General features: G+C 53.8%; 10 protein-coding genes across 10 annotated transcripts; 6 read left to right on the top strand and 4 right to left on the bottom strand.

The window, feature by feature from the left end:
• Nucleotides 1–1,691: 1,691 nt before the first annotated feature.
• CABS01_14070 (adenylate kinase) lies at nt 1,692–2,581 on the top strand (the record flags this gene model as incomplete). Its single annotated transcript, XM_060547410.1, has 2 exons — nt 1,692–1,848; nt 1,929–2,581. The coding sequence occupies 2 exons, from the start codon at nt 1,692–1,694 to the stop codon at nt 2,579–2,581; spliced, it is 810 nt and encodes a 269-aa protein (XP_060393760.1).
• A 924-nt stretch (nt 2,582–3,505) lies between these two features.
• On the top strand, nt 3,506–4,979 carry CABS01_14069 (uncharacterized protein; the record flags this gene model as incomplete). Its single annotated transcript, XM_060547409.1, has 2 exons — nt 3,506–3,649; nt 3,870–4,979. The coding sequence occupies 2 exons, from the start codon at nt 3,506–3,508 to the stop codon at nt 4,977–4,979; spliced, it is 1,254 nt and encodes a 417-aa protein (XP_060393759.1).
• Nucleotides 4,980–7,150: 2,171 nt separating this feature from the next.
• On the top strand, nt 7,151–7,342 carry CABS01_14068 (uncharacterized protein; the record flags this gene model as incomplete). The annotated part of the gene is made up of 1 exon (XM_060547408.1): nt 7,151–7,342. A coding segment is annotated over one exon (192 nt), but the record flags the coding sequence as incomplete, so codon positions are not given.
• Nucleotides 7,343–8,563: 1,221 nt separating this feature from the next.
• CABS01_14067 (uncharacterized protein) lies at nt 8,564–9,849 on the top strand (the record flags this gene model as incomplete). Its single annotated transcript, XM_060547407.1, has 2 exons — nt 8,564–9,117; nt 9,264–9,849. The coding sequence occupies 2 exons, from the start codon at nt 8,564–8,566 to the stop codon at nt 9,847–9,849; spliced, it is 1,140 nt and encodes a 379-aa protein (XP_060393757.1).
• Nucleotides 9,850–10,733: 884 nt separating this feature from the next.
• CABS01_14066 (ER lumen protein retaining receptor) lies at nt 10,734–11,955 on the bottom strand (the record flags this gene model as incomplete). The annotated part of the gene is made up of 4 exons (XM_060547406.1): nt 10,734–11,402; nt 11,471–11,739; nt 11,795–11,879; nt 11,941–11,955. The coding sequence occupies 4 exons, from the start codon at nt 11,953–11,955 to the stop codon at nt 10,734–10,736; spliced, it is 1,038 nt and encodes a 345-aa protein (XP_060393756.1).
• Nucleotides 11,956–12,663: 708 nt separating this feature from the next.
• On the bottom strand, nt 12,664–13,215 carry CABS01_14065 (NUDIX domain-containing protein; the record flags this gene model as incomplete). Its single annotated transcript, XM_060547405.1, has 1 exon — nt 12,664–13,215. One exon carries the CDS (start codon nt 13,213–13,215, stop codon nt 12,664–12,666), a length of 552 nt encoding a protein of 183 aa, XP_060393755.1.
• A 2,529-nt stretch (nt 13,216–15,744) lies between these two features.
• Nucleotides 15,745–16,819, top strand: CABS01_14064 (uncharacterized protein; the record flags this gene model as incomplete). The annotated part of the gene is made up of 3 exons (XM_060547404.1): nt 15,745–15,896; nt 16,106–16,714; nt 16,768–16,819. The coding sequence occupies 3 exons, from the start codon at nt 15,745–15,747 to the stop codon at nt 16,817–16,819; spliced, it is 813 nt and encodes a 270-aa protein (XP_060393754.1).
• A 232-nt stretch (nt 16,820–17,051) lies between these two features.
• On the bottom strand, nt 17,052–18,466 carry CABS01_14063 (uncharacterized protein; the record flags this gene model as incomplete). The annotated part of the gene is made up of 4 exons (XM_060547403.1): nt 17,052–17,176; nt 17,212–17,604; nt 17,737–17,956; nt 18,026–18,466. 4 exons carry the CDS (start codon nt 18,464–18,466, stop codon nt 17,052–17,054), a joined length of 1,179 nt encoding a protein of 392 aa, XP_060393753.1.
• Nucleotides 18,467–19,122: 656 nt separating this feature from the next.
• CABS01_14062 (uncharacterized protein) lies at nt 19,123–20,282 on the bottom strand (the record flags this gene model as incomplete). The annotated part of the gene is made up of 2 exons (XM_060547402.1): nt 19,123–19,667; nt 19,721–20,282. The coding sequence occupies 2 exons, from the start codon at nt 20,280–20,282 to the stop codon at nt 19,123–19,125; spliced, it is 1,107 nt and encodes a 368-aa protein (XP_060393752.1).
• Nucleotides 20,283–21,560: 1,278 nt separating this feature from the next.
• CABS01_14061 (AT hook domain-containing protein) lies at nt 21,561–23,759 on the top strand (the record flags this gene model as incomplete). The annotated part of the gene is made up of 5 exons (XM_060547401.1): nt 21,561–21,567; nt 21,618–21,657; nt 21,710–23,180; nt 23,248–23,418; nt 23,520–23,759. The coding sequence occupies 5 exons, from the start codon at nt 21,561–21,563 to the stop codon at nt 23,757–23,759; spliced, it is 1,929 nt and encodes a 642-aa protein (XP_060393751.1).
• Nucleotides 23,760–24,861: the final 1,102 nt, after the last annotated feature.

The raw sequence follows: 24,861 nt of genomic DNA, 5'->3' as shown, positions 1-24,861 counted from the left end.
CCACAAGGATAAGCCAAAGACGACGGCCGTCTCCTGTAGATCGGTGGGTCATCCTGGCCTTAGCTACCAGAAGCTTGACTTTCTGGGCTTTCGGGCTGTGCAAATCGCTCCCTTAACCCGTGTCGGTGTTAGTAGACAGCAACCGGCAACTAGTTACCGGGCAGTGCGTTGTCGAGGAACTCTGTGGGCTGAACCTGGCCATTCGCCTTTTGTTGGAACTTGAACTTCTTACAAGTTACGTGGGCTTCTCAGATGATGCCGTTTGGCAATGTGGAGGAGACAGATCGGCGGTATCGGGCAGTGCCGTCCGCAGTGGTCAATTTGCAGCAGCCTGGCACAGTTCCTGGGCTGTTGTTACTTGTGTAGCTGACAATTTGAACTGCTAGAATAGGAGTCAAGAAGTCATTGCAGTAGACATGGAAAACTTGGGGGTATTGTCCCGTTATATCGCCAACGTCAAGCCTCCTCCATCGCTGTGCAACTGGTAGCTTTCTCTGACCAGGAGAGTTTGTGGCGCGAAACACTGAGCAAACAATTGGGCAAATCAGTGATGACTGACGGGCAATCCAAGTGCGGCATCGGAATGTTGCCTACTGCGTATGTGCTGGCTGTGGCAGTAGTGTTGCTAATAGCAAACTGTAAAGCGCCCTCAACAATATCCGTAAGACTCCCTGAATTTTCTCCCGACTCCGCTCGACATTTTTTTGGTGGGAAATCACAAGCTCGTCATTCGACTGCTGACTTTCCCTTGCCAGCTGGCACCAGATTGCGACCTTCTCGAGGTACGTAGATGCTATCTTATCTCAACATCGTCACCAGCACCAGCACCAGCACCTGCGGAAGAGTGACGAGACTCGGAGACACTGTGCCCTGGCTGCCTTAGCGTACCCCGGACTTTAGAGCTTGAGACCGGCCGACCAGACGAGTCGAGGCAAACTTGGAAGCAACCAACCAGCCCAAGGCTCAGGGTCCAGCACCAACTGCCAACTTGACGGGGGTGAAGTTGCGAATCCCGACCCACCCCGAGAAGCCAGCAATTCAGTCGAGCCAGTGACGGCGCACCGGTGGAGGAAGATTGACACCAGCAAGCACGCTGCCACGCTGCCAATCTCTACGGATAGAACCAGCGGAGGGTCTTTGGAGGAGAGAGAGAGACAGCGAGATCCGGCCGTCGGCCACATAGCCAGAGTCGACACACGTTCCTCGGGTCCCCTCAACACCCATCCGTCAAATCGACCGATTTCCAAGCATCCCCGTCCGAGGTGCGCACCAGCACCCCCGTCGCTGCACTCGCCTGCATCCCACCACCGCGGTTCTACGTCCGCTCGCTGTTCTCCACCCTCCTTTTCGGCATTCCTTCACAACCACCTCAACCTTTGCGCTTCCTCTCTCTTTTCTTCCTCCTTCTTCTTCCTCCCCTCCCTAGATTGTCGCTATATACCAACGTCCGTCGTCCTGTAAAGATCATGGCTTTCTCCTGAATACCCTCCGAACACGATCCCGTCTGGGTCTCGCGATTCCGACTCGTTCCTTTTCCCCCGCACAATTCGGGGCCAGCGCCATCTCATTCCCGCCAATTTCGAAGCTATCGATACGTAGTACCTGCGGATATACCTCGAACCAACCCCTCCTCCGTCACTCCCAATTCAACCACATTACCTGCGCCAAACGTTCATTGATTCGTGTATACTATGAGACTCCGCAAAGCTGCCCGCGTTATTCTCGTCGGAGCCCCCGGTGTTGGAAAAGGAACGCAGTCCGAACGACTCCTTCAACGGTTTCCCCAGATTCAGTCTATTAGCACCGGAGACCTGCTTCGCAACAATGTCAAGCTCCGGACCCCCCTCGGTAAGTGTCACATGCTATTGCTGCCTTCCAGCGCTTGCTCTACACATCCTCCTACCCATGCTGACCCCTCCTTCTTGCAGGTATCAAGGTCGAGAACACCATGAAGTCCGGCGGACTCGTGGCTGATGATCTGATTATGCGCCTCATCTCCAACGAGATGTACAAGAACGGCTGGCTTCTCAACAGCCGCAGAAGGCCTCAGGTTATGACCTTGTCATCTTCCGCCGCCACAGTCGACTCGTTCTACGAAGAGCAGCTAGATGACTTTGTCACGGCTACCGGAGCTCTCGACAGCCATGGGCCCCCCGAGGCATCCGAAGACCCCGACGCCTCTTTCATCCTGGATGGTTTTCCACGGACTGCCACCCAGGCGGCGGTTTGCGACAAGTTGATTCCGATCAACCTGGTGGTGTCGCTCAAGACCCCGTTCAACGTCATCATGGAGCGTATCTCGGGCCGCTGGGTCCACGAGCCCTCGGGACGCGTGTACAACACATCCTTCAACGCCCCCATGATTCCCGGCAAAGACGATGTCACCGGAGAGCCCCTCACACAGCGCCCGGATGACACTGAGGCGGTGTACAAGGAGCGCTTCCGCAAGTTCCAGGAGACCAGCGAGCCTCTCCTGGAACACTACGATAAGAAGGGCGTTCTCTGGGAGGTCGAGGGCATGAGCAGCGACGAAATCAGTCCCCTGCTCTTCGACGAATTCGAGAAGCGCTTCGTTCATTGATTTGAATTCATCTTTTGTTATATCTACAGGAGTTATACGTGGTCAAGATACCTCGGGCTGGCCAGAAAGACCCATGGCTAAAAACGGGCAGGTCGGACGGACGGGAATAATCCCCCAGGGCGGATGCAGCGCAAACAATCTGCAGCTTGAAATGTCGATAGTTATCATGAGTATTTTTAACAATGTACAAATATGTCATCTCTTACACGAATCTCCTGGCTGCGCTCTGCACGGTCACTTGCCTCCTGCATACATACGATTGGATAAGGTAAGGAGCGCGTAATGCTAACCCGCCAAACCTTTGTACGTAAGGTAAGTCTAAACGAGTTTGTTTGAGACTCTCCTCAAGTTCAAGCAACTAAAACAGCTTAGTCTTGCAACCATCTGAAAGTCGGATTTCCGAGTCAGGTCGATTTCAAAAGTGGTACCTCTTCGCATGAACGATGGGCAGAACTAGACCTCGGGTAGTATTCTAGTAGATGCTGTAACGTGTGCCGCGGGGTAAGATAGCCATCGGGCGGCAAGGGTGCCTTGCTGTCATCCAAACAAGCACTCTCTCTCTCTCTGCCCGGGCCACTGCGACACCGCGGTCAACGTGGCAGGCCGGCTCTTGGGGTATGCGGTTCACCCTTTGGTCCGAGACCCCTCTCATCTCTCTGGTTCGACGGACTACACACGTAGACACATCTACGGGACATTGTAAGGTACTGTGAGGCTGTTGAGACACCTCCGGATACCTCCCCGCCGCCATCCGGCGCCGAGTGATTCCATATTCTTCGGTGGGGAGAAGGGGGTAGACTTGAGCTTGCCGTCCCGTGACTCCCGTGGCGTATTGTGGCAGCCAAAGGTCCGGCCCGGATTTAATGCAGGGTCCACAGTCTCGGAGGAAAGCTGCGGGTTTCCGGGGCACACCGACCACCTTGCATGGTCAAGCCCTTTGTTCTGTCAGACGACGAGTCTGGTAGGCTTGCTAGTGGTGCCAAGGCAGCCTCGAAGTCTTGTAGGTTATTGAATAGGTTGACTGCTGCTGCTTACTGGATGGCCGGACTTAAGGCGGAAGTTCTCACGGTCTACGGCTTGCGGCAACCTCCCTGAAAGTGTCGTCTGGCGTGGAAGAGATTGATAGATGAGTATATATGTATATATGTACGAAGATGGCTTGATGATGATTCCTGGGCTGATGAACTCTGTCTTAACGCGAGCTCGGCCTTCTAGTGTATTAATCTCCCCCAGAAAACGATGCGGTTCTGTCAAAACTCACACGCCCAAATTCCATTTCGATATCTAGCCTTCGACCTTAACCGTGTCTCAAATCCCTCCTCCTCCTCCTCCTCCTCCTCCTCCTGGTAGCTACACCGAGCTGCATAAATACGAAAACCTCGCCGGGCCAGGCGACGCCCGCCCAACGGCCCTCCAAATCGTACAAGACCAAGACCTCGTCGGTAGACTCCCGCATAAAGTCATCCTCGTCACCGGCGTTTCCTCGGGCCTGGGCATCGAGACGCTCAAAGCCCTCGCAGCAACCGGCGTAACCGTCTACGGCACGGCGCGAGACCTCTCCAAGGCGCGGGCCGCCTTAGACAACAACGAGGACGGAGAAGGCGAGTCTCTCGCCTCGGCGCCAAATGTGCATCTCCTCGAAATGGACCTCGCCAGCCTCGACAGCGTACGGGCCGCGGCGGCGGAGTTCAAGAGGCGCAGCGACCGGTTGGACATCTTGATTAACAATGCCGGGGTGATGTACACACCCGAAGGAAGTCGAACAAGAGACGGCTTCGAGATGCAGTTTGGGGTGAACCACCTCGCGCACTTTCTCCTCTTCACGGAGCTACGAGACCTCATGGCCTCGTCATCGACGCCCGGGTCCGCGGCGCGGGTTGTGAATGTCACGTCCTCGGGCCACAGGCTGCAGGGGATGAACTGGTCCGACGTCAATTTTGTCAGTCCCGGCGCGTACGAGGGATACAGAGCCTACGGGCAGTCCAAGACGGCCAACATACTCATGGCTAACGGCGTGGACCGGCGGTACAGGGCCAGAGTAGGAGGCGGGGGGATCCACGGGTATAGCGTTCACCCGGGCACGGCGATGACGGGGTTACAGGTTGGGGTGAAAGAACAAATGGAGGCGTTAAGGGGGAACGAGGCGGCGTGGAGGACGGTTAAGAGTCCCGCGCAAGGGGCTGCTACGGCGGTGCTGGCTGCGTTGGGGAAGGAGTTTGAAGGGAGAGGACCGTTTTATCTGGAGGACTGTGAGGTCAAGGGAGAGACGGGGGAGAATCTGGGATGGGCGGGCGAGGGGTATGCTTCGTGGGCTTGGGATAGGGGGGAAGAGGAGAGATTGTGGGCTTTGAGCTTGGAGATGGTTGGGTTGCCGGAGGAAGCAGGCGGCGACTGGTAAGAGTATTGTCTTCGTATATGGTGATAGTTTTTGAGTGAGACGTTTAGAAATCACATTGACCAGTCTGTATGAGTGGTCTCTTGTTGAGTAAGGGACGCAAAGTCCTTTTGTTCTTGGGACGATGCGGACGTCTCGTGGTTCTTCTCAATTGTAAACCTTCCTACTCCTCATCATATTTTGGGAAGAATCTGAACTCGCCGCGGTGCTTAGGGACATGTTCTCAGCCTTCTTGTGGTGAAGAAAACGAATTGTAGTACCCCTGCCTGGCTCACAAGTAATGTCAGCGTTGGAGAAAGGAAAAGACACAGGAACGGCTTGGCCAATGGGTTTCGGTTACCAAAAGGCATTTTAATCCTCACCTCTTTTTGAATTGGTCTCTATAATCACATCTGGGAGCACCTGGCCATGTGTTGGTGATCGAAATTAGTTAGCTTGATGCTTTGGAAAGTGACGTTCCTCCAAGTCTCCCAGTGGATGACGAAATGAACTGCCGCCAACAAGTTCTCTCTCGCCTACATTTCTAGCCGTATTACTTTTGATACCATAACTTTAATCACCTGTGTAATGTAGTTCACTTCTCACATCACACACCTCGAGAGGCATGGAAGGAAAGAAAACTTAAGCAATGAGCGGCACGCTAAATTGTCATACATTTGCGTCCTCAGCAGAAGCCTCCGAGTTTTGAAGGCTGAATGAAGCGTTCAATCGAAACCAGATACCGCAGAGAGCACGCCTCCTGTAACACGAATACTACGATAGAAGTTGAACAAGGTCCGAACATGTCACAAACATGAACTGAACATCAAGTGTAGTACTCTCTTATTCCTAAGTATGGCTGCGGTGTCCCCCTGGTCCCGCACAGCAAATCCACCTGCAAAAAGCGTTTGTTAGTCTATTCACCAATATCAAATAACACGGCGAATTCAAAAAAGGCAGAAGAAATGACTACAAATGTCGTCGACTTAACCTCATGCAAGCTCAATCCAGTTTCCGCTGGATGGTCGTGGACGCACCGTCGCATCTTGGCAGCTTTCCGCCCGCACGTGACCGTCATATCTTCGGAAATCATTTCGCGAGAAAATGGCGAGAGTTACGGGTACTAACCAAAATCATACCAGAATCCACAACAGCATCTTTCCCCCCCGCGAGTCGCAACCGGGGCAAGGGGGAAACTAGACAAAAAGAAAAGCTCTCGCGACCTCGTGGCGGGACAATCCGCTTTCTCCTCCTCCGCCCCGTCTGCCCCGTGGAGAAAAAAAAAACAGGTCGACCGTCGGCAGGTCGGTCGACTCGGCCCTACCCACGACGTTAAGGACCAAGTCCACAATGACCCCGAGATGACAGACCACTTTCCAGTTTGCATCCCGAGGGGTCGGCTGCTCCGGGCTTTGGCCGACGTTAAGTCCTGTTGACTTTTTTTTTGGGCGTTTTCTTCCTCTTTTCCCTACCTCTGTTGTTTTTCAACAATTTTTCGCCGGGCCCTTCTTGGCGCTTTGTGTTTGGGCATTTACTATTCGTCTTTGGCTTTCCTGACGAACAGGCTGTCTGTCTGTCTCATTTCGCATCTCATGCCCTAATGGAATCGATCAGCGAGTGCCGGATACCACGTCGTCAGCCCTAGATAGCAATCATAGCATGAAGACGAAGGGGGGTCTTTGCGGGCGCAGAAAAGCAGAAGTTCTCTCTCGACCATTGAGACGGAGACTTGACTGGTGACCGGTTGGTCGTTCCCTTCAGCTTTCATTTGATTCATGTTCAACAGCCCAAACCAAACAAAACTCAGAGAAGCAAGTGCAACCCCCCCACCCCTCAACAAGCGTCTTGCGTCGATGCGAAAGCGTATGAGCGTCAGCGGACCGAAAAGAGGTGCGTGGAGACTTTTTGGAGACAGGTCCTCCACATTTCCCCCGAGTGGGAGCCCGGACGAACTCCCCTTTTCACGCAAGGCGGGAGGATGATCGATTTCACCCAACGGGGGTCATCGCTATCGCAACCCCCTGCAGGACGAGAGAGACTTGTAGGCTCGCAGCGAAGCAGACTCGTGGCAGCGTATGTAATCGTCGTTCCATCGGTTCCAAATGCCGAAAGAAGGATTCCCAAGGAAGGGCTCGAAGGAGGGCTGGGCGTCAGCCTTTGGCTCTCTGCCAAGCAATGGTCTCCAAGTCTAGGCATCATTGTTGTCGTTGCTGCTGCTGCTGCTGCTGCTGCTGCTCTTTCTTCTTCCACTTCTCTCTCTCTGTATCTCTCGCACGCTTTGCATATCGCTGTGTCGACTGTCTTTCCAAATGGTCCGAGGAGCAGCCGTGAAGCAGCGAAGCTTGTTGCGGGAATACGACGTAGGTCGAGTTTTCCCCAAGGGTTAAATTTGGATCTTTTTGCCGTCATGGCCCATGGGAAGCTTTTCAGTCCGACCTTTTCCCCGTTCCATGGTCACCCATGTCGTTGGGTCCACTACTGTATCGGCTACAGCCACATCTTAAAATCAGCTTTTTGCTGCAGGACTGCGGAAACACGCTGTCTGTCAATCAGTGTCATGGTGTGTTGGGCTCCGATCCCCCCAGGCTCGGCTTGAGTGTAGCATTCTGGATGTATGCTATGTAGTAGCGTGCTCCATACACTAAGAAGTCTGAGTATCTGAGAAAGTGGGAGAGTTGCACTCCGTAGAAAGAGGCGTGAGACTCGAGGACAAGCGCCCGCTGCCCACCCGCCCCTGTCCGGGGAACGCCCGAGGCCTTCATCCCGGCTTTTTAACCAACTCCTTCCATATTATCCCCTCCACGTCCCCATCGCAGGAGCTGAGCTGCGCAGTGCCCGCTCTTTGAGACTTTCCTCAGTCGAAAGAAAGCACAGTCAAAAAAGCAGGAAGGAACCTTCATTGGCGCGTTTATATCCAAGAGCAAGCTTTGGGAACTTGGCAAGGACGACCTTTCTTCAAGACTCAACGACCCTGGCAAGAGAGACTGGACGAAGACGACCAACAACAGCACACCATCTCCAGACTCCACGTTACATCCCCTTTTTCTTACGGATTCATTGCTTCCAGGGAACCCGGCTGCCACTCTAACGCCTTCGAAGACGACCAGTCCTCCATTCCTTGGCCCCCCCACGTATCTTTGCTTGACGGACGGTTTTCCACTTCTGGGTTCTCCCATTTTCCCGCCGCCTCATCTGCCTTAATCCAGGCTTATCCTTTTTCAATTTCGTTTCTGCCTACCGACGGATACAGGCGACGGATACACCAAAGTGAGGGACCGCCGATCGAGAAACGACTGTCTATCTGCCCTACCGTAGCTCCCATACCCTACCTTTTTATCCCCTTCCCCAACGTCGCCTGGGAAGACGAAAGAAGGGCCTCAGGACCTGCAGAGACGGGACGTACCTCGAATCCTACGCGCGGGCCCCTGCATGCGCCAGCAGCTGTGAGGTGCTTCTTTTGGTCGGCCGGGAAGAATCACCACGAACATACGAACTACATCTAGAAGAAGCCAGGAACGTGCGGTACTGAGGGACGACTTTTGCGTTATTTTCCCAATCTTTCAAACAAATCCCCGCCGCCCGCCGCGCGGCGGGCCTGCAATGTCAAGATGGAGGAGGAGAAGCACAAGTTCATCATCCCGATCCACGAACGGCGTCAACCCGGGACCGTGACCATCGACCCGAATTCCCTACCGTCACAACCGCAACACCAACCAACAACACCACTACCAAATAATGAGGCTCAATCGCCCATAGATTCCTCCCCCAGGATACAGCAAATCGAGTCCTTCACTTCCTACCCGCCGGGCGCCCACCTCCGAGGGGACGACATACCCGACGCCTCGCCGCCCTACCCAGAGTCGAGAATCAGCTCCGAGGCGCCCGTTGTCACACCGGCGCCAGTGCCCGCACGAGGACAAAGCCACCACCACCGCGTCTCGGCGCCGGCTCTGGCGCCTGCCGACCCCGAACGGCAACAGGGCGGCACCTTGGCGGCATGGAGGCAGAGGTTTGATGGTATCGGCGGGAGGGGGCCACAGCAGCACCCGAGAAAGACAATCTTGGGCCTAACCGTGCTACGCTTCTGGGCCGCAGTCGCACTGGGAGTCATCATCGTCGGCGTCGCCATCGCCGTGGGTCTGGCGTTGGGTTTGGCTAACCGGTACGTCTGACGAACGAGCTTACTATCTACCTACCTTACCTTTCCACCCATTCCTCCTGTCAACTCTTTGTCTCTCCTCCTCCCCCGTCTTCGTCATGACAGCCTCGAAGGCTGACGGAAAGCGTCCTCCTTTTTGCGAAATTCAGCCCCTCCGACGAAAACGAGCCAAAAGCCGTAATCCAACAGCTCGGCGTCCCTTCGCCCGCCCCGATCAACCCGTACTGCCCGCTAGCTACTGCGGGCGTGAACACGACGGTAACCCCCTACGACGCCTCCGGTTCCCCCATTCGCTTCAACAACGACGAGGTCATGTCTTTCGACGTCCTCTGCAACACGTACTACCCGATGCGCCAGGGGATCAACCCGTACCTCCGCGACATCCTCGTCATGACCGTCCCGGATATGCTCACCTGCATGACGCTCTGCGCTCAGTACAACCAGGGCTACAGCGACGCCGTCGGCGACGACGTGTTCCTTGACGGCGGCGGCATCTGCGTCGGCGTCGCGCTCGTCAAGGGCACGGCGCAGTTCTGTCACTTACAGAACGCCACGGGGATCAACCAGACCACCGCGTCTGGCGGGTTCGATGTCGATAGCGCCGTGCTTTCGGGCCAGTGGGCCAGCCTGACGAGCGTGGAGCAGATTCGAACCTTTGGCGGGAATATTGACGATGTCATTGGCGCCAACGCGACTACGACTACGACTGCGGCCGCAACGGCCACGACCGGTTGATCCAACGACGAACCGACGTCCCGGTAGATTGTTGGAGCAATTTTCATGTCAATACTTTATTCCCGTGTAATGAAACGAGGGATTCTGTGTTTTTGGTTGAAGCGATTTGGAGTATTTATCGACCCTCCTCAACACCTGGAACCGTTCATCAGGAGTCAACGCTGTTCTCTCTTGGTCTAACTTTTGGTCCTGGTGCGAATTCACTCTTTGGGGAAGGAACATTTGTGATAATATACAGCGATGACATTGGCGAAGCGTTGTGTTGGATGGATTCGAGCGAATTTGGAGCGAGTTTGGAGGCGCTTATGACGAGGGAGCTCCCAAGTTTGCAATGTTTTGATCTACGAAATGGGAGGCGCCCGGAAGGCACGGCGAGCCCCTGACTCGAGACTAGTGACAGCTTGCGAAGAAGGCGTGCCTATCCACGAACGAGACATGGTTGTATAAGCTCATTAGTAGTGTCCAGCATTTTGGACGAATGTGTCTGGAATGCCGCAAATATACGCAAGAGGCACCAGGCGCAGACTATAGATGACGCTGCCAACACAAGGAACATGAATGGAAACTGCATACATCATGGAAAGTCAACTGTGTATTGATTCTCTCGTAAAACGTACAACAATTTTATACCCTCAAAAGAGAACCATGTCCAAAAACTCCGCTTTGAAGACCGTCTCTTTGTGGCCCTCGTACGCTATTCACTACAAATACTTCTGCTAGCACGACGCTTCCCGCTTCAGTGGCCTCGTGTCCACTTAGCGCTAGACAGCCTTCTCCGAGGCGTCAGTGTGTGAAGCCGAGCCCTTACGGGACGCGGTGAGTCGAGGAATGTAGATATTCAGGCCACCAGGTTCGAGCAACGGGACAGGTATGTGGCCCGAGGGCTAGTTGCGCCACTCAGAACCGTTGTCGATCCCGGCGGGTGTGCCATTGCTTCCGGACGCCTTGTTCGTATCGTCGTCATCATCATCGTCCAGCACACGGGCGAGCTCGTCGGGATCCTGCATCTTGGCATCGGGGTCAATGACACCCTCCTCGAGCTCTTCATCCCGGCGCTGGTTGTCCCGGTCGGTATCCAGAACACCCTCATCAGCGCTGACTGAGATGCCACGGGCACCCCACTTGGGCCGTCCACCACCGCGGCGGCCCTGGCCATCGTCGTCGCCGAGAGCAGGGGCGCTCTCCTCGTCGTCGGAGTGGGCATCAATGCGCTTTCCAAAGATTCTGTTGAGCAGCCAGCCTCTACGCAGGTCGTCGGCATCAACAATGCCACCGTTGCGGAGCTTGACGCGTTGGCGAGTGTAGTATACCCAGGCGAAGTCGACATACAGCGCCGTCTGGATAATGCCGAAGATGACGGAGACCGTGTTTGGCGCCTTGTCGTTGATGTCGAGCTCACGCGTGATCCATCCGATCAGGTATAATCCACGGTACGAGCCAAGAGTGACGAGGTAGAAGGAGTCGATGACGGTCGGAACGGTGGTCTGGCGAAGCAGGAGCAGCTGGGGCAGGACGCAGATGGATTCGAGGATCTGGCTGAAGTCCCAAAGCCACTGTTGGCATGACGTTAGCAGCTGTATGGCCAGCAATGACTAGCATTTCGTGCGAGGTCTTTACTTACGACGCGGAAGCTCCACCAGCTCTCAAAGATGAGCATGGCAAAGGGAGACAAGACGAGCGAGAGGCCGAAGACGCCGGCGCCGACCTTCCACGAGAGCTCACGTTCTCTGGTGCGGGGGAAGATCCACTGCATGGCCCCGATGATGTAGAAGGATGATGAAATGTAGAATATCTTGAAGATGAAGTTCCATGCTGATTGTTCGGAGAAGATGTCGAGGTAGCGCGTGCAGAAGACCAAGGCGTACAGACCCTGGGTGATGAGGGAGACACCTGCGCAGACACCATCAGTCAACAGGCATTCGTGGTATAAAATCGGGCAGCGTACCTTCAGCACTCCTGTTGCGATGTATCGCAATCATCAGGATGCATTTGGAGAGGAGATGGGAGATGTCTCCCATGAAACGAAATACCTGGCCAGCTAGTTAGCGGACTGCCTCGGGAATCACGTATCTAGGTCGACGCAGCACGTACGTTCCACGCAGTCATGGTGCCGGATGGGAAGTCGAGCTTCCAGCGTATTCCGATGTGTAGAGAAGTTGTGATGTGGTTGGTGTGAGGGACTCGGGGAATGCGATTGCGACACGCAAACAAGAACGGACGGGAAAAGGGAACGGCAGCTCCGTTTCACATCACACGAAGGCCGGCGAGCCGTCCACGGTGGAAGGGGGAGAATAGAATCGGATGAAGCTCCGATGGAGAGGCCGGATCCGTTTGAAACGAAGCTCGGCGATGGGAAGGGGTGAGATGGGTATAAGCAAGCCGAGGAATGAAGCTATTTCCAAGTTGAAAGTGCGGGAAGGTTACGAAGCTCGAGGTGCCCTCCTGCCAGTTTCCAGATTCAGCTCTTACGCCGCGCGGGCAGTCACGCAGTTGCGCCCCCCAGCTGCACCTGCACCAGCTGGCCTTATCAGCTCGAGCCTGCGCCTTATCCGTGCTGGGGGAAGGTGACGACAGCCCCAGGCCCCCAGCCACGTTGTCCTGCCAGGAAGAGATTCTATTGGCTCGTATTTGGCAGGGTCGCTTATGTAACCCCCACCTTGAGGGATAGCGCCAGTGAAGAAAGGGTGGATATTGCCCCGACATTACCTGCGCTGCTGCGCGTATTGCAAAGGCCATGCCCAATTAAGAAATGCATCTTCAGGCGGGGGGCATGAGCAAGGTAGAAGAAGCTGCTTATTGACCGAACTTGGCTGCCTACGACACAAGGGTTGTTTGTTTGACGATTTGGATGGCCTTCCTCAGAACGTTTCGGTCGTCCTCAAAGGTCAGTCTCTGTACAGCTTCATCAAGACCAAAGAAGCTCGCACTAAACTGAGCCTCCCCACCGACCGCCTCTTCCGCAGTTCCCTCCTCAAGAGTCGCGACATACCACCAGATGAGTTTCACCCCAGATCCCCCATCAACGTCTCGCATCGTCAGCATAAACGGCTCCGTGAGTCCTCGACGCGCGGCTGCTTGATCTGGGACATTCGCATCGTCATCCGGTCCCGTCGCCCGCGTGGCCATATCAACAGGCAGAAGTCGGCAGCGGAAGCCCGTCTCCTCATGCACCTCTCGTAAGGCTGCCTCGTGCCTCGACTCGCCGCAATTGCGTCTGCCCTTGGCCAGGAGCCATTCGTCTGTGGATAGGTAATGAATCAGGCAGACCCTTGCCGGGTCTTTGGACAAGTCGAAGGGGATTGCGCCACAGCTCTCGACAAAAGCTTCAGAGGCGTACTGCCTGGTGACATAGTTGGAGGCTGCCATTTTGGGCCTGCCTTACCCGCTGGCTTGGGTCGGTCTATATTGGTAGCGCGAGCGGAGTCCTCTTCCCAAGTTCCCGCAGAGTCGATCTCATGGCCATCTAGCAGCATGGTGTTGTATTGCAGAGTCGTCAGTGCACAGGCTCGGCGCTGTTGTTTTTGGCGGGGACCCTTGTCTCGCTTGCTTCCGCGCCGGTCTACGGATATTCGTACAAAAGCTGGCCGGCCGTGCTTTCTTAGGCCGACCGGGTTGCGCAGCTGTTCATGGCGCTAGTCGTCGACGGACCGGCCGCGAAGGCCAAAATTTCCAACGAATTTGTCCAATTGTCAAATCAGAAGCCACTGTGCGATGATGAAGCTGGCTCAGGTGCTAAGAGACGAGAAGTCGACGATCGCATTCGCTCCACACTATGTGCCATGTACTCAGTGTGTCAGTATCGCAAATTCGGTAGGGCCCGAGGTGACTCTGAGCATGAACTTCGATATTACCATCTTTTGGACTCGGTGCAACCGATGGCCTTTTTTCTGATGTCGTCCCAGGCTATAACGTATCTCGGGGACTAGTGTGCCAGCTACCTCTGCTGACAAGCTTAATTCTCGGGATTTAGTCTTTTCTACCATCAACTCTACCCACGAGGATAGCTGCACTTGTATCTTCACTTCACGGACAAGTCAGGATGTTGAGCACAGACAGAGGATAATGCTCTAGAATAGTAGGATCTCATTCTCGAGCCTTGACCGAAATTCATGAGTCGGATCGCCCATGGCACTACCGAGATCCCACATGCCACTTATCATGATGGAATGAAATGCAATGACCGATAACCAGGCCACGCATCTCACCGCGTTGAATGACACTCTGTAATCGCAATCAAGCCAAACGGCTTCCGGCGACGATGAGACAACAAACGCGGCCACCCGAGCGCAAAAACACAAAGCTCCATCCCGTCCCGTGTGCAATTTCCAGCGGTCCCCCAAATGAGCCAAATGGGGATACAGATCGAAGCCAAAAAGCAATCGGAGCAGTATCCCCCTTGGGCCCGCTTGAGCCTCATTAAATTCCACAGCATTGCGCCGCGCGCAGCAAAGGACAATTAAGAAAGACGTCGTAAGCACATTGTTAACGCTGCGTGGAGTCGCCCCCCCCCCCCCCCCCCTCGGGATGTGGGCGGCAGTCAGGTAGGCATCGCCCATAGCACCATAGCACCATAGCACCAGCACCATAGGATATTCCCATTCCAAAAAAGCAACCCAACGTATGCAAGGGCCACCCAATGCCGGTCCGCCCGCGATATCTTTAGTGCGGGAAGAGGTGCGGGACACACGGCAGCGCCAAACGGCACCGTGGGAGAAATGGGGGGCACAATATGACGCGGCCCAGCCGAAAAGAAAAGAAAAAAGCACCAACAGGGACACTGCTACGGACCTACACCGTCACGTCAAAGGAAACCCAACATCCCACACCCCATGCCTGGGCCCTGGGTGAGCATTTTCGGCTCTCTCTAACGCGGTGCAAGCTCACCCCGGGCCATCAATGGCGGGTAAGTCGGCCCCCCAAACGCCCATCGCTGATGCTTCCGTCTACTCTGCTCTGTTGTTGCCCGTAGGACACAGCCAGGGCTTGCTGTGTTGGTCCGGCCGTTTGTGCGGTTGTCGCAGTGCCGGCGCGTACGTAGGTACATGTGGGGGTGAGCTGGGATTAGAAGGGAACATGGGTTTTTGACAGAGTCTCTGCCGCAATACCGCCCGCGCGCCGTTGGGGGCTTGCAACTTGCGTTCGAATTCGGAGGAGGCTAAGCTTGTTGATCACATCAGGTTTTTGGGGGGCTCTTACGCATGCTTTTCCTCTTGCTAACCTGTTGCTTCGGCCCTTGGAACTGAACACACACCCCGGTCTGGCGCCTTCGCCGCCCCTCTCTCTCTCACCCCGTCCCGTCAATGGATGGGTAACCGGGAGCACGCATCGGGTTCTTCGGCGGATTGGGTCGTACGTACACCACGCAGTACATACACTACGGGATGATGGGGGGAGGATGGAAGGAATGCATATGTGTATGTCTATTGGGAAGAGTTGGAGGTAGATAAAACCAGTGCGGCCCCCTCCCCTCCCGTCTCCTCTTGAGCTGTTCCTCTGGTGGAAAAAGTGATTGGTGTACCTGTCGAGCTTTGCTTTATCAAAGTTTTTCTTGGCTTGCACCTGGACGGAGGTTCCTCGACTTTCGACAACCTCGCCGCAAAATCGGAATACCTCATACTGCAGGGACTTGGGGGAAAGAAGGAACCAAGCGCTCTTGCTCCCTGTTCAAGCTTGCCTGCTTATCGCCGCACCGCACCGCACCTCTCGATGACGTTTTGCCCACCTCAGACGAACAGGAACTGAGAAGGAATTAAACGACCGCAACTTCCGGAGCTCTCCGATACTCATATTTCTCAAAAAAGAAAAATACCATACAAGCCAAAGTCGCAACAAAGTTTGGAGCTTCCAAAAAAAGTCGACATCAGCCAAAGTAAAACGGCGGAAAATCAAGCCAAAATGCAAATCGGACGCCTCCTCTCGACGATCGTCGTTGGTCTCACCATCGCGCAAGCCACACCGATCCAAGACAAAACTTCAGCCTCAACCCCTAGTGTGGAAGAGCGGAAGGAATCGCGGGGTAAGGCACCCAAGTACTTTCAGGAATCAGAGTAAGTCATCAAATGCTTCTCACGCCAATTTTTGTGCCTTTTTCGATATCTTTGGGACGATGAGATTTGGGGGGTGGAGATGAGATGAAAGAAGCGACCAAGCGTCTTCCCGAAACTCTAATAAACCATCCCATGAAGATCACCAACACCAACACCTTCCTCACGACCTAGTACCTTATTCTCGACGGTATAACTAACACCCACACCAGCTTCTCAATCCACTACGACGCCCGCTTCGCCACGAAACCCCTCAACGCAACAGCCCAGCGCGAAGCAGTACAGGTCCTGATCCAGACCTACCTCGCCACCCTCCGCGACCTCGGCGTCCAGACCTGGCTCATGCACGGCTCCCTCCTCGGCTGGTGGTGGAACAAGCAGACGCTCCCCTGGGACTCGGACGCCGACGTCCAAGTCACCGAGAACGGCATCAACTTCCTCGCCGCCTACTACAACATGACCACCTGGTACTACAAGTATCCGACCATCCCGCAGGGCCGCTACTTCCAGCTCGAGGTCAACCCCAACTACGTCCACCGGGGGCAGGACAGCTTTGACGAGGACAACGTCATTGACGCCAGATGGATCGACATGGACAATGGGCTGTTCATCGATATCACTGCCGTTCGCTATGTCGAGGACCACCCCGAGGGCGAGGGTGTGCTGGCGACCAAGAATGGCCACGAGTTCCGCGATACGTTCCTGTATCCCTTGCTCGATACCACTTTTGAGGGTGTCAAGGCCAAGATTCCTTACAAGTACAAGGAGATGCTTATCTCTGAGTATGGAGAGAAGGCTTTGACAAATCAGGAATTCATGAAGTAAGTCTTCATAACCTCCAATGCACCCACTGGTTGCTAACGATATTCTCTAGCCATAAGTTCGTCGACAGCAAGATGCAATGGATTCCTACTGATGAACTCTGAATCAAGAGGCATAGGCGGCTGTACGACTTTCACGGATAGATGTATGGGCTCAGGCGTTTGTGTCAAACTTTCGGACAAGGTGTCCGCTTTCAAAACTGATCAGTCTTCATTTGTGGCGTTAGGGAATACCCAAAGCTCTGATTTCAATAAGAAAAATGCCAATCTTCGCTTCAACCCAAACCTGTTGCTGCATGCTCGCTGTCCATATCAAACTGCTCCTCATGTCTCAGACCTAGTCCTTGTCAATATCCTCGACCACCGCCTCCGCGATAGCACCGCCACCTTCCACCATGCTGGTTTTCCTGATTTCGGTCATGGTCACATTGTCGTGCTCCCCAGGTTTACCGAAGTGTTGCTCTGAGTACAATCATCCATGGTCCGCTTCAAATGACCTTGTAGAGCGCTGATGTGGACAATCAGGGGGCATTTGGAACCGCCGCTACATGTATGCGGGATGCGGCTTGCCAAATTGTTGACGCGCTGAGAAATCGTCGAGAGAGTGGCATCGTCCGAGGTCCAAATAGTGGTGGGCCACAATGTCTGGAGCGCGAGGATCCTGAAGTACTCGCCGACTCGAGAATTTTTCGTACAGACATCATCGTACAGTGTTGCATTGAGACAAAGGTGGCATAATTTGGCGTTGGACGGGTGTCGCCGCCCATAGCTGAGACAGAGCCGTCTGGTGGTGATGTATCCTTCGCTCTGGGTGTCCAGGAGGCCCTCGAAAGACCAAATACGCGAGCAAGCTCGTACCAGTCGTTCGTTGACATCAAACTGGAGTCCATCTAGAGTTGAACCGTGTTAGCTTCATGCATTTGACACATACTAGCTTCTATCCAGTTGCCATGGCGCAGAAAATCGCGGAAACAGGGGAGAGATAACAGGGACCAGCGAAAGTGTAACTCCGTCACTCTTACCGAGAGATTTGCAATTTGCTAGAGTCAAGAGCGGCGGGATTCTTGCCCAGATTTCTCGGAAATGCATCGGAAGATTGTGCATAGCAAACTGCCTCAGCTTGACGAGTTCGTCTTTGGCCTCAAAGTTATCCGCTGACTTCAAAAGCATTCCAAGCTCTACAACAGATGGCTGTTCGCCATCGATAATGCTCTGGAGGGCTTTTGGGTACCAGATGCCGATCTACGGCGCGAGCGCGTCGTTACACTTCAAGAAAAGGCTCATTTCCGAGACTCGAAAAAGCTCTCCAACGTCGAGTTTCATGTACTCATCTTTTTTGGTGTGGTGCAAGACCGAGAGTATGCAGCGGAGGGCTTGCCCGTCGAGTCTCCATGATCCAGGTACAGGTAAGAGACGGACGAAGATGAACTTGCAGCCATCCTTTTCGCTCAACTGTGTATCGATCAACTTTGCAAATAGTGCCGAAGCCCGGCAGATCTGGGAAAATACGCGGAAGCCGGCGAGCATTGTGTTCCGAGAGTCGAGGAGAACTACGTGTAAGTCTCCATTGGGGAAAATGGTTTCGGACTGCCCGGTGAAGTGCTGCACTTGGACGTCCGAGAACTGACGAACGCCCCCCAAAGGCTTTTCCCCGTGGAGCTGCTGATGCTGCCCGGAGTTTGTCTGGGTTACCATCCCGGTTGATTGTGCGCTGTTGACCATCTTCTCAGATGGGTGATTTTCGCCGTCCATAGGGATACGTGTAAGCAATAACGCGGCAGAAAAGGCCGTGGTGCTGGATTAATAAAGTAGCGCGGTTCAGTAGATGGGTATGGAATTGGCGAGATGAGGCAGAGAGGATAGAGAGATTCAAGAAGGAAGTGAAGATGAAAAGCTTGGATGTTATCTGCGAAGCTTCTAGAGCAGTAGGTGCTCTGTCTCGTGCTTTCCGTTGAGATGTCTATCCTGAAGGCAACTGCCACCACCATAGTATTTGAGTGGGGGTCAGACCCGCCTTGGCCAAGGAGCCACCACCTGAGTCCTGAATGAGATTGGGTAAGGTAGTATAGGTAGTTCGTTGAAACGCAAAATCATTTGACAACCCGAATATGGCAGGAAGCTTCAAGAGCGTCCGTTGATCATTCTTATGCTAGTTTGCCTGCTTGTTCCAGCGCAAAAATGTCAAACGGTTCCATATACAGTTCGAGCAGCATAGAAGGTCAGTGGAATAATATCGATACCAAAGGACTTGCTGAGTGAAATTCTATGACCGGTACTCCTTAAACTGATCTGGAAAAATGATCTGAAATCAAAATGCTCTTGTTGCCCAATTACCGCCGTGTCCTGAAAGCCAAAATCACCAACTAACCCACTTGCCTTTTGAAATTCGCCAAAACCACCTGACCGCTCTACTTTGATTCGCACGTCAACGACTTGCTGGGCTCGTCCACGCCGTCAGACTTGACAGCATCATCATCAGTGGTAGAAAGCTTCAGCTTCCAGCCTCGGATGCCATCAATCACCTCGACCACAGCTTCGTCTAGCTCGCCCAACCGCTTCTTCAGGGGGCACCTCTGGTCAAAGTCACACCGGTGGGTGTTCATTTCCCTAATCTTATTGAAACGGCGAGCGATGTCGGCAATGGTACTCTCACGCCATGCCTTTTCGTTCGGGTACAGCTGTTGCTTTAAGAACATGAGCGTGCACTCAGCTACTCTTGTCTCGGGAGAACAGACGACCGGAAAGTCACAGACTTCAGACTGTTGACCACTGGTAGGCGGGCAGTTGGGGCAACGAATTCTCTGGGTTCTCCTGTAGGTGCGGAGACACTTGCTGCAGCGGGAAGTGTCCATCAGGCCTATCTCGGATTGATTCTGTCCAAGATCGATGATGGTTTCCTGCAAGAGAGCGTATAGACGTTGCTTGACTGACTTCGTCTTGCGAACGATGTTGCCTAAGAACTATTAGTCAAAGTGCATCTCAACCTACTTATCTTAGCAAACTCACGAATGACATTGTCCGGCAAGGTAGACACCATATCGTCTTCATACCAAGCATTGAAGTCAAAGTTCATTGGGAGATACAAGATAGCAGATCTTGTCATCTTCTGAAACTTTGCCGACTCGCCGAGGTACGCAGTCGCTGCCAAGAGGTAGCCAACGTCCCCATGCTCCACCTGCCCAAAGTTGACGAGCCAGTGATTCACCCACAGTCTGAAAGACGCAGAACAGTCGTACTTGTCTAAGTGCACGGCCATGACTGCAATCATCTTGGCACTGAGGTTGTACCACTCGTCTTGGTGCTTGTAGTGTAGAATTGAAAGGATAATCTCCATGGCGTCGGGGTTGTCATGGTGCAAGGTGATGTCAGGCTTCGAACCGGAATGGGTCTTGGCATGTTCCTCGAACTTGGAAGCAAGTAGGGAGTTGAAGGACTTGGATGCGACTCTCAGAATGTGAGAGGAGACGAGAAATTTCTTCTGGGTGTTGTTATGAGCCACAATAAGAGCAACATCCCACGAGGGGTGTAGCTCGACGATGGACTCATCTGCCATCTCAACGTCAGCCATTCTGGGAGAGTCCCGCTAAGAGATGGTGTTTCTTAGAGATTTAAATCGTGTAGATATGATTTAGACGATGATGAAATGGAGGATGTGACACTGCGCTTGATATAGGTTGGAGATGTAATGTCGAAAATGAGTGATTTTGTGTCTTGGAAATGATAGAGAAGATAAGTGAATGAATTCATGGAAAGATTGAGGAAGAGTGAATGAGATGTATGGGAAGGTAGGCTCCCCCTCTCCCAGAGGGCAACGATCAACCGAAGGAAGCTGAGGAGTAAAGTTGCTGTTGACCGAGTCTGAATGGCGAAGGCTGGTCTTGTGTTGATAGTTTGAAGGCCAAGTTGAAAGTTGGACGCTTTAGAAAGGATGCAAATATCCTGTTATCTCATTAAATACCAAGAGTTTCCTGCAGTTGTATTGACGATCGAGAAGGAGCTGTTTGGCGGAATCTTGGTATCGGGGGAAGGTACGATGATATCTGTAAGAAGGCAAGACTGATATTTGAAGACTTAAAAGGCTGACTTGCAAAGAAGGGAAGACAAGTGAAAGTAAGGAAAGTATTCAGGAAAGTCTGCCGACTTGTGTCATGATCGAAACTTACTGAGATGATGTCGAGGTTTTCGAGTTAAGAGCTTTTACTTGACCTGGCTGGCAAGAGCTACGGGAAAAGCAGAAATCGGATGCGAGTATCCTGACCCCAAGTGAAAGCTGCTTTTGGTTTACACCTTATAGGTATTTCGAACCTTTGGGTGGAAAGAAGGGAGGATATGGGAGCACGCAGTTGACAATGCGAGTGAGGGAGCAAGTGTGGTGCATTCATCATCCCTCAATTTACTGGCCAAACAAGACATGAACCTCTTCTTCTTGCTAGATCCAAGGTATATTTCAGTAAAGTCAAAAGTATCACTTGATGAATGTTTTCTTGAATGCCTTTGAGGGCTAGTATTCCTTTTCATCCTCGAACAGTGACAAAGCAATGGCTCATGGAGAGGCATACCTTGGTGTGTGGAGTTCCGAGTCTGGATGTTGCTTGTGCACGGGCCACAAAACGGCCTGCAGGGGTGTATTGTGTAAAGGGTCGTCGCGACACGCCTGGCCAATACTTTAGTAGACGCGCCGCCCCTCAGTCTGCTGTGTAGAGATCGGCCTGAGCTCGTTCAAGTATGCGCTCCAAACCACAATAGTCACAAATTGATATCTCGTTCTTCCTCAATGAGATATTTCTTGCACACGAATAATCTGGGGGTTTCGTTTGCACTTGTGAAGCCGTCCTAGTCCGCAGCCATGACCAGTGAGTCCCATCGCAGAGCCCCACCAACGAGAGATGCTGACTTTCAACAGCACGAGGGGAGCGCATGCAACAGCGCATGCGAGGAGCTGGGTAAGCTATTCCGGCCTCTTTAATGCTTTCTGCCTAACCGCAATATGTGAAGACATGGCCAGATTGACGATGTTTCGTTTCAATTGGACTTTGGCGACGACCTCACAACCGAAATCGAAGCGCAAACTAGCCCCGAGAGGCCGCCGCCCCGACCGACACCGACCCCGAATACATCTGCAAAGCGACGCAGACTAGACAGCGAAACAGCGCGACCTGGTACCACCGAGGCGGGCAATGTTAGCCAGACGCAGAAATCGTCAGGAAAGCCAGATGTCTACGAACTCCAAGAAGAAACCTCTACCGAATCCGCACAAGCCACAGTCACGCAGCCCGCAGCGAGGTCCGATGCCGTTGTCGAAGCCGGCGACCCCGACTCGGTCGAGTCTCTGCCGCCACCGCGGCCCGCCCCGTCAGCTTCATTTGTTTCACCAGTATCGAGGCGGATGACAGCAGATAACACCGAGGTTGAGGAGAGTCCTGCGGATGCGCCGGGCAGTGGGAGACGGCGGAGAATCACAACAAGCAGTGCTGTCGCGTCGAGCGCGAGGTTACAAGAAGCCCTATCCCCGGGAGAAAACGCGACAGAAACTGTTCCAATATCGTCTCCTTTGGAGCGCAAAGTGCGGCGGAACACGACTAGCACTCGCAGGTCCACACTCAGCTCTCGTGGGAGTCGTAATTCGGCCGCATCTGCCAACGAGGACCTGGACGAGCTCTCTCCGGATCGAACAGCAAACTCTGTCTCTAGGATACGGTCTCCCGAGCTTTCATATCGTGGTGAAGCAGAGCCAGAGGAAGCGGAACAAGAAGCATCAGAAGTACCTGCCGACGTATCAGAACGAGCAACAGCAAATAATTCCCAAACCGAATCGATACTGGGACCGGAGCTGGACGCGATCGTTGACGAAGTGCTACAGCAGGAACAGGATCACAATGAAAGCTTGGCCGAGGAAGTGGGCGCGAAGGAAGCAGCTCAACAACTGGGTCGGAAGCGACCGCGCACGAGTCCCCGGAAATCATCCCCGGAACCAGATTCTACGATCATTGAAGAGGAGCAACAAGATGAGCCCGTGCCAAAGAGGCGACGGAAACAAGCTCAAGAGAGCCCAGCGAAGCAGAAGCAAGGCAGACCGAAGGCGGTCTCCAAAGGCAAGGCGGCTTCTACAGCGAAGAACGCCTCACCCAAAGCTGCACCGAAGCGCAGGAAGAAGTCCGGATCGGATGGGGTCGATGAGGCTGTATCCATTCCCGTGCAGCGCTTCACAAAACGTGTGCAAGTGGCTGAAGGCGGCGACGACGAAGCAGACGTGCTCGCTATGGATATCCCTTTCGCCGGGCGCGGCGGTGTGAACACGGTCGACGTGTTGACCCATACGTGCGACGAGATTATCGAGACTAGCATAGAGACCCTGAAGGAGGGAGTGCGCAATGCCCAAGATGCATCCACCAAGAGGGAGCATCGCGTGCAGCAACGGGCCCTGGAGGCGTATCAGGACGAACTGAGGACGCGGCTCCTCCAACATGTGGGTAGATCCGCACCCCGAGGCTGGTGGTGGTTGCCACCGTACCGTGCTGACTCAAAAATTTCAGACCATTCTCCTCGACACGCTCCACAGCTTGCGCAAGCGAGTACGCAGTGTCCAGAAAGAGAGGATCACTCTTCGGGACGAAATCATGCGCATCCGAGCCGAGCGAGACCAGGTGGCGCTCCGGAAAGATGCCGTCAGGATTAAGCACGAGAGGGTGACGGAAGAAGCACTGGTAATGTCACACCCTCGCCCTGCCCAAAAGGCGACACCACACACCTTAACTCAGCCTTATGAGCTCTTTCTAACCGGCCGTTGTGTTGTGTGTGCCCACAGAACCAATTGAGCTTATCTTCGCAGATGCATGACATTGACATGGCCGTGGAGCGCGGTCGCGCGGCCCCCGAGTTGAGCCCGGCCGAGAAGAAGACGGCAGAGCTGGCGAACCTCGAGATTTTGATATCCAGAATTACGGACCAGGCCTGTACGCGCAGTGACACGGGGGGCACGCTGAAGCAGGTGAAGGATTTCAACGCGTTCCTCGAACGAGCCGCAGTAGCTCTCGAGGGTCGATAGACAATAGACGAGACGCAACAGAGAGACCGGAAGAGAGGCAACAAATGGCCAGGGCGATGGTGATGTGGTGTATTTGCCCACGTCATATCTGATCTTCACGACGAGTTTGGCGTTCATGTACGATGCTTGGGGCAAGCAAAGCTTGGGCTTTGGGGGGAAGAGGCAAGGAAGGGAGGGGTTCGACGGGTGGCCTTTGCCGGGGATACCCAGGAGATTCGGCTTTCGGCTCCCCCCCTCTTCCCAATCGATGACTATGATAATTCAGGCCAAGAAAGCCAAAAGAAGGAAAGCAGCTGCTTCAGCTTCCAGCCCTTCACGGGGGGTTTACCAATAGGCGGGCGTTTACTACCACGCCGTTCTGGCGCAAACTCTATTCCCCAATAACACGACAGCCCAAAGGGGGGGAAAGCTGTCTTACTTGGGGAGCTGTGTAGAGCGCCATTTACTTTTGAATTGAAGACGAAACTAGGCGCCAAAGCAAATCCAAAACTGGCCCAAAGGGAATCGAAGAGAGTCTGGACCGTTTCCCCGTCCTCTTTTCCAAATCCAAATCCAAGAAGAACTTTTTTTGTTCTCTTTGGAAGTGACACTATTTTTGGTCTTGTTGGTATCCGTTCCCCATTTTGACGTCACTAAGCCTTATTCGAGTATGACTATGCGCCCTCCCCCATCCACGTCCCAAACCTAACTATCAGATCTCTTTTTCCGTACACTACTCTTGTAAATTACCCTGCAATGCAAGAGCCAGTTGGGCCTAAGCCATCGTTGACATCCGTCATTCTACCCCATATAGTACCGTCGAATACCACCGTGACTGGTTGGGGATCCCTGGAAATCGGGGTGGCCGTGTTGTCACTTTTGGTAGGCGTCCCGGGTCCGTGTGTCTTTTTTTTTTTCTTTTTTGTGTTGTTCCCACTCTCCGCAATGTGGCGGTCGGCCACCCGGTAACTTCCACCCTGCTAAGAACTGAACCGTGAGGTAAACTGCGCAAGTGTGGTGGTAAGGTTGAGCTTCCCCGTGCTGCCCAGTGTGCCCGTGTCATGACATCCCATCACGGAAGTACGGCACTTTTCTTCCCTGTAATAGTGCCTGTCCCCGATTC

The sequence above is a fragment of the Colletotrichum abscissum genome (genome assembly GCF_030869225.1).
Source record: "Colletotrichum abscissum strain IMI 504890 chromosome Unknown Scaffold_50.1, whole genome shotgun sequence".
NCBI lineage: Eukaryota > Fungi > Ascomycota > Sordariomycetes > Glomerellales > Glomerellaceae > Colletotrichum > Colletotrichum abscissum.
The sequence above is the reverse complement of the archived record's forward strand: the minus strand, read 5'-3'. Positions and strand labels throughout refer to the sequence as shown.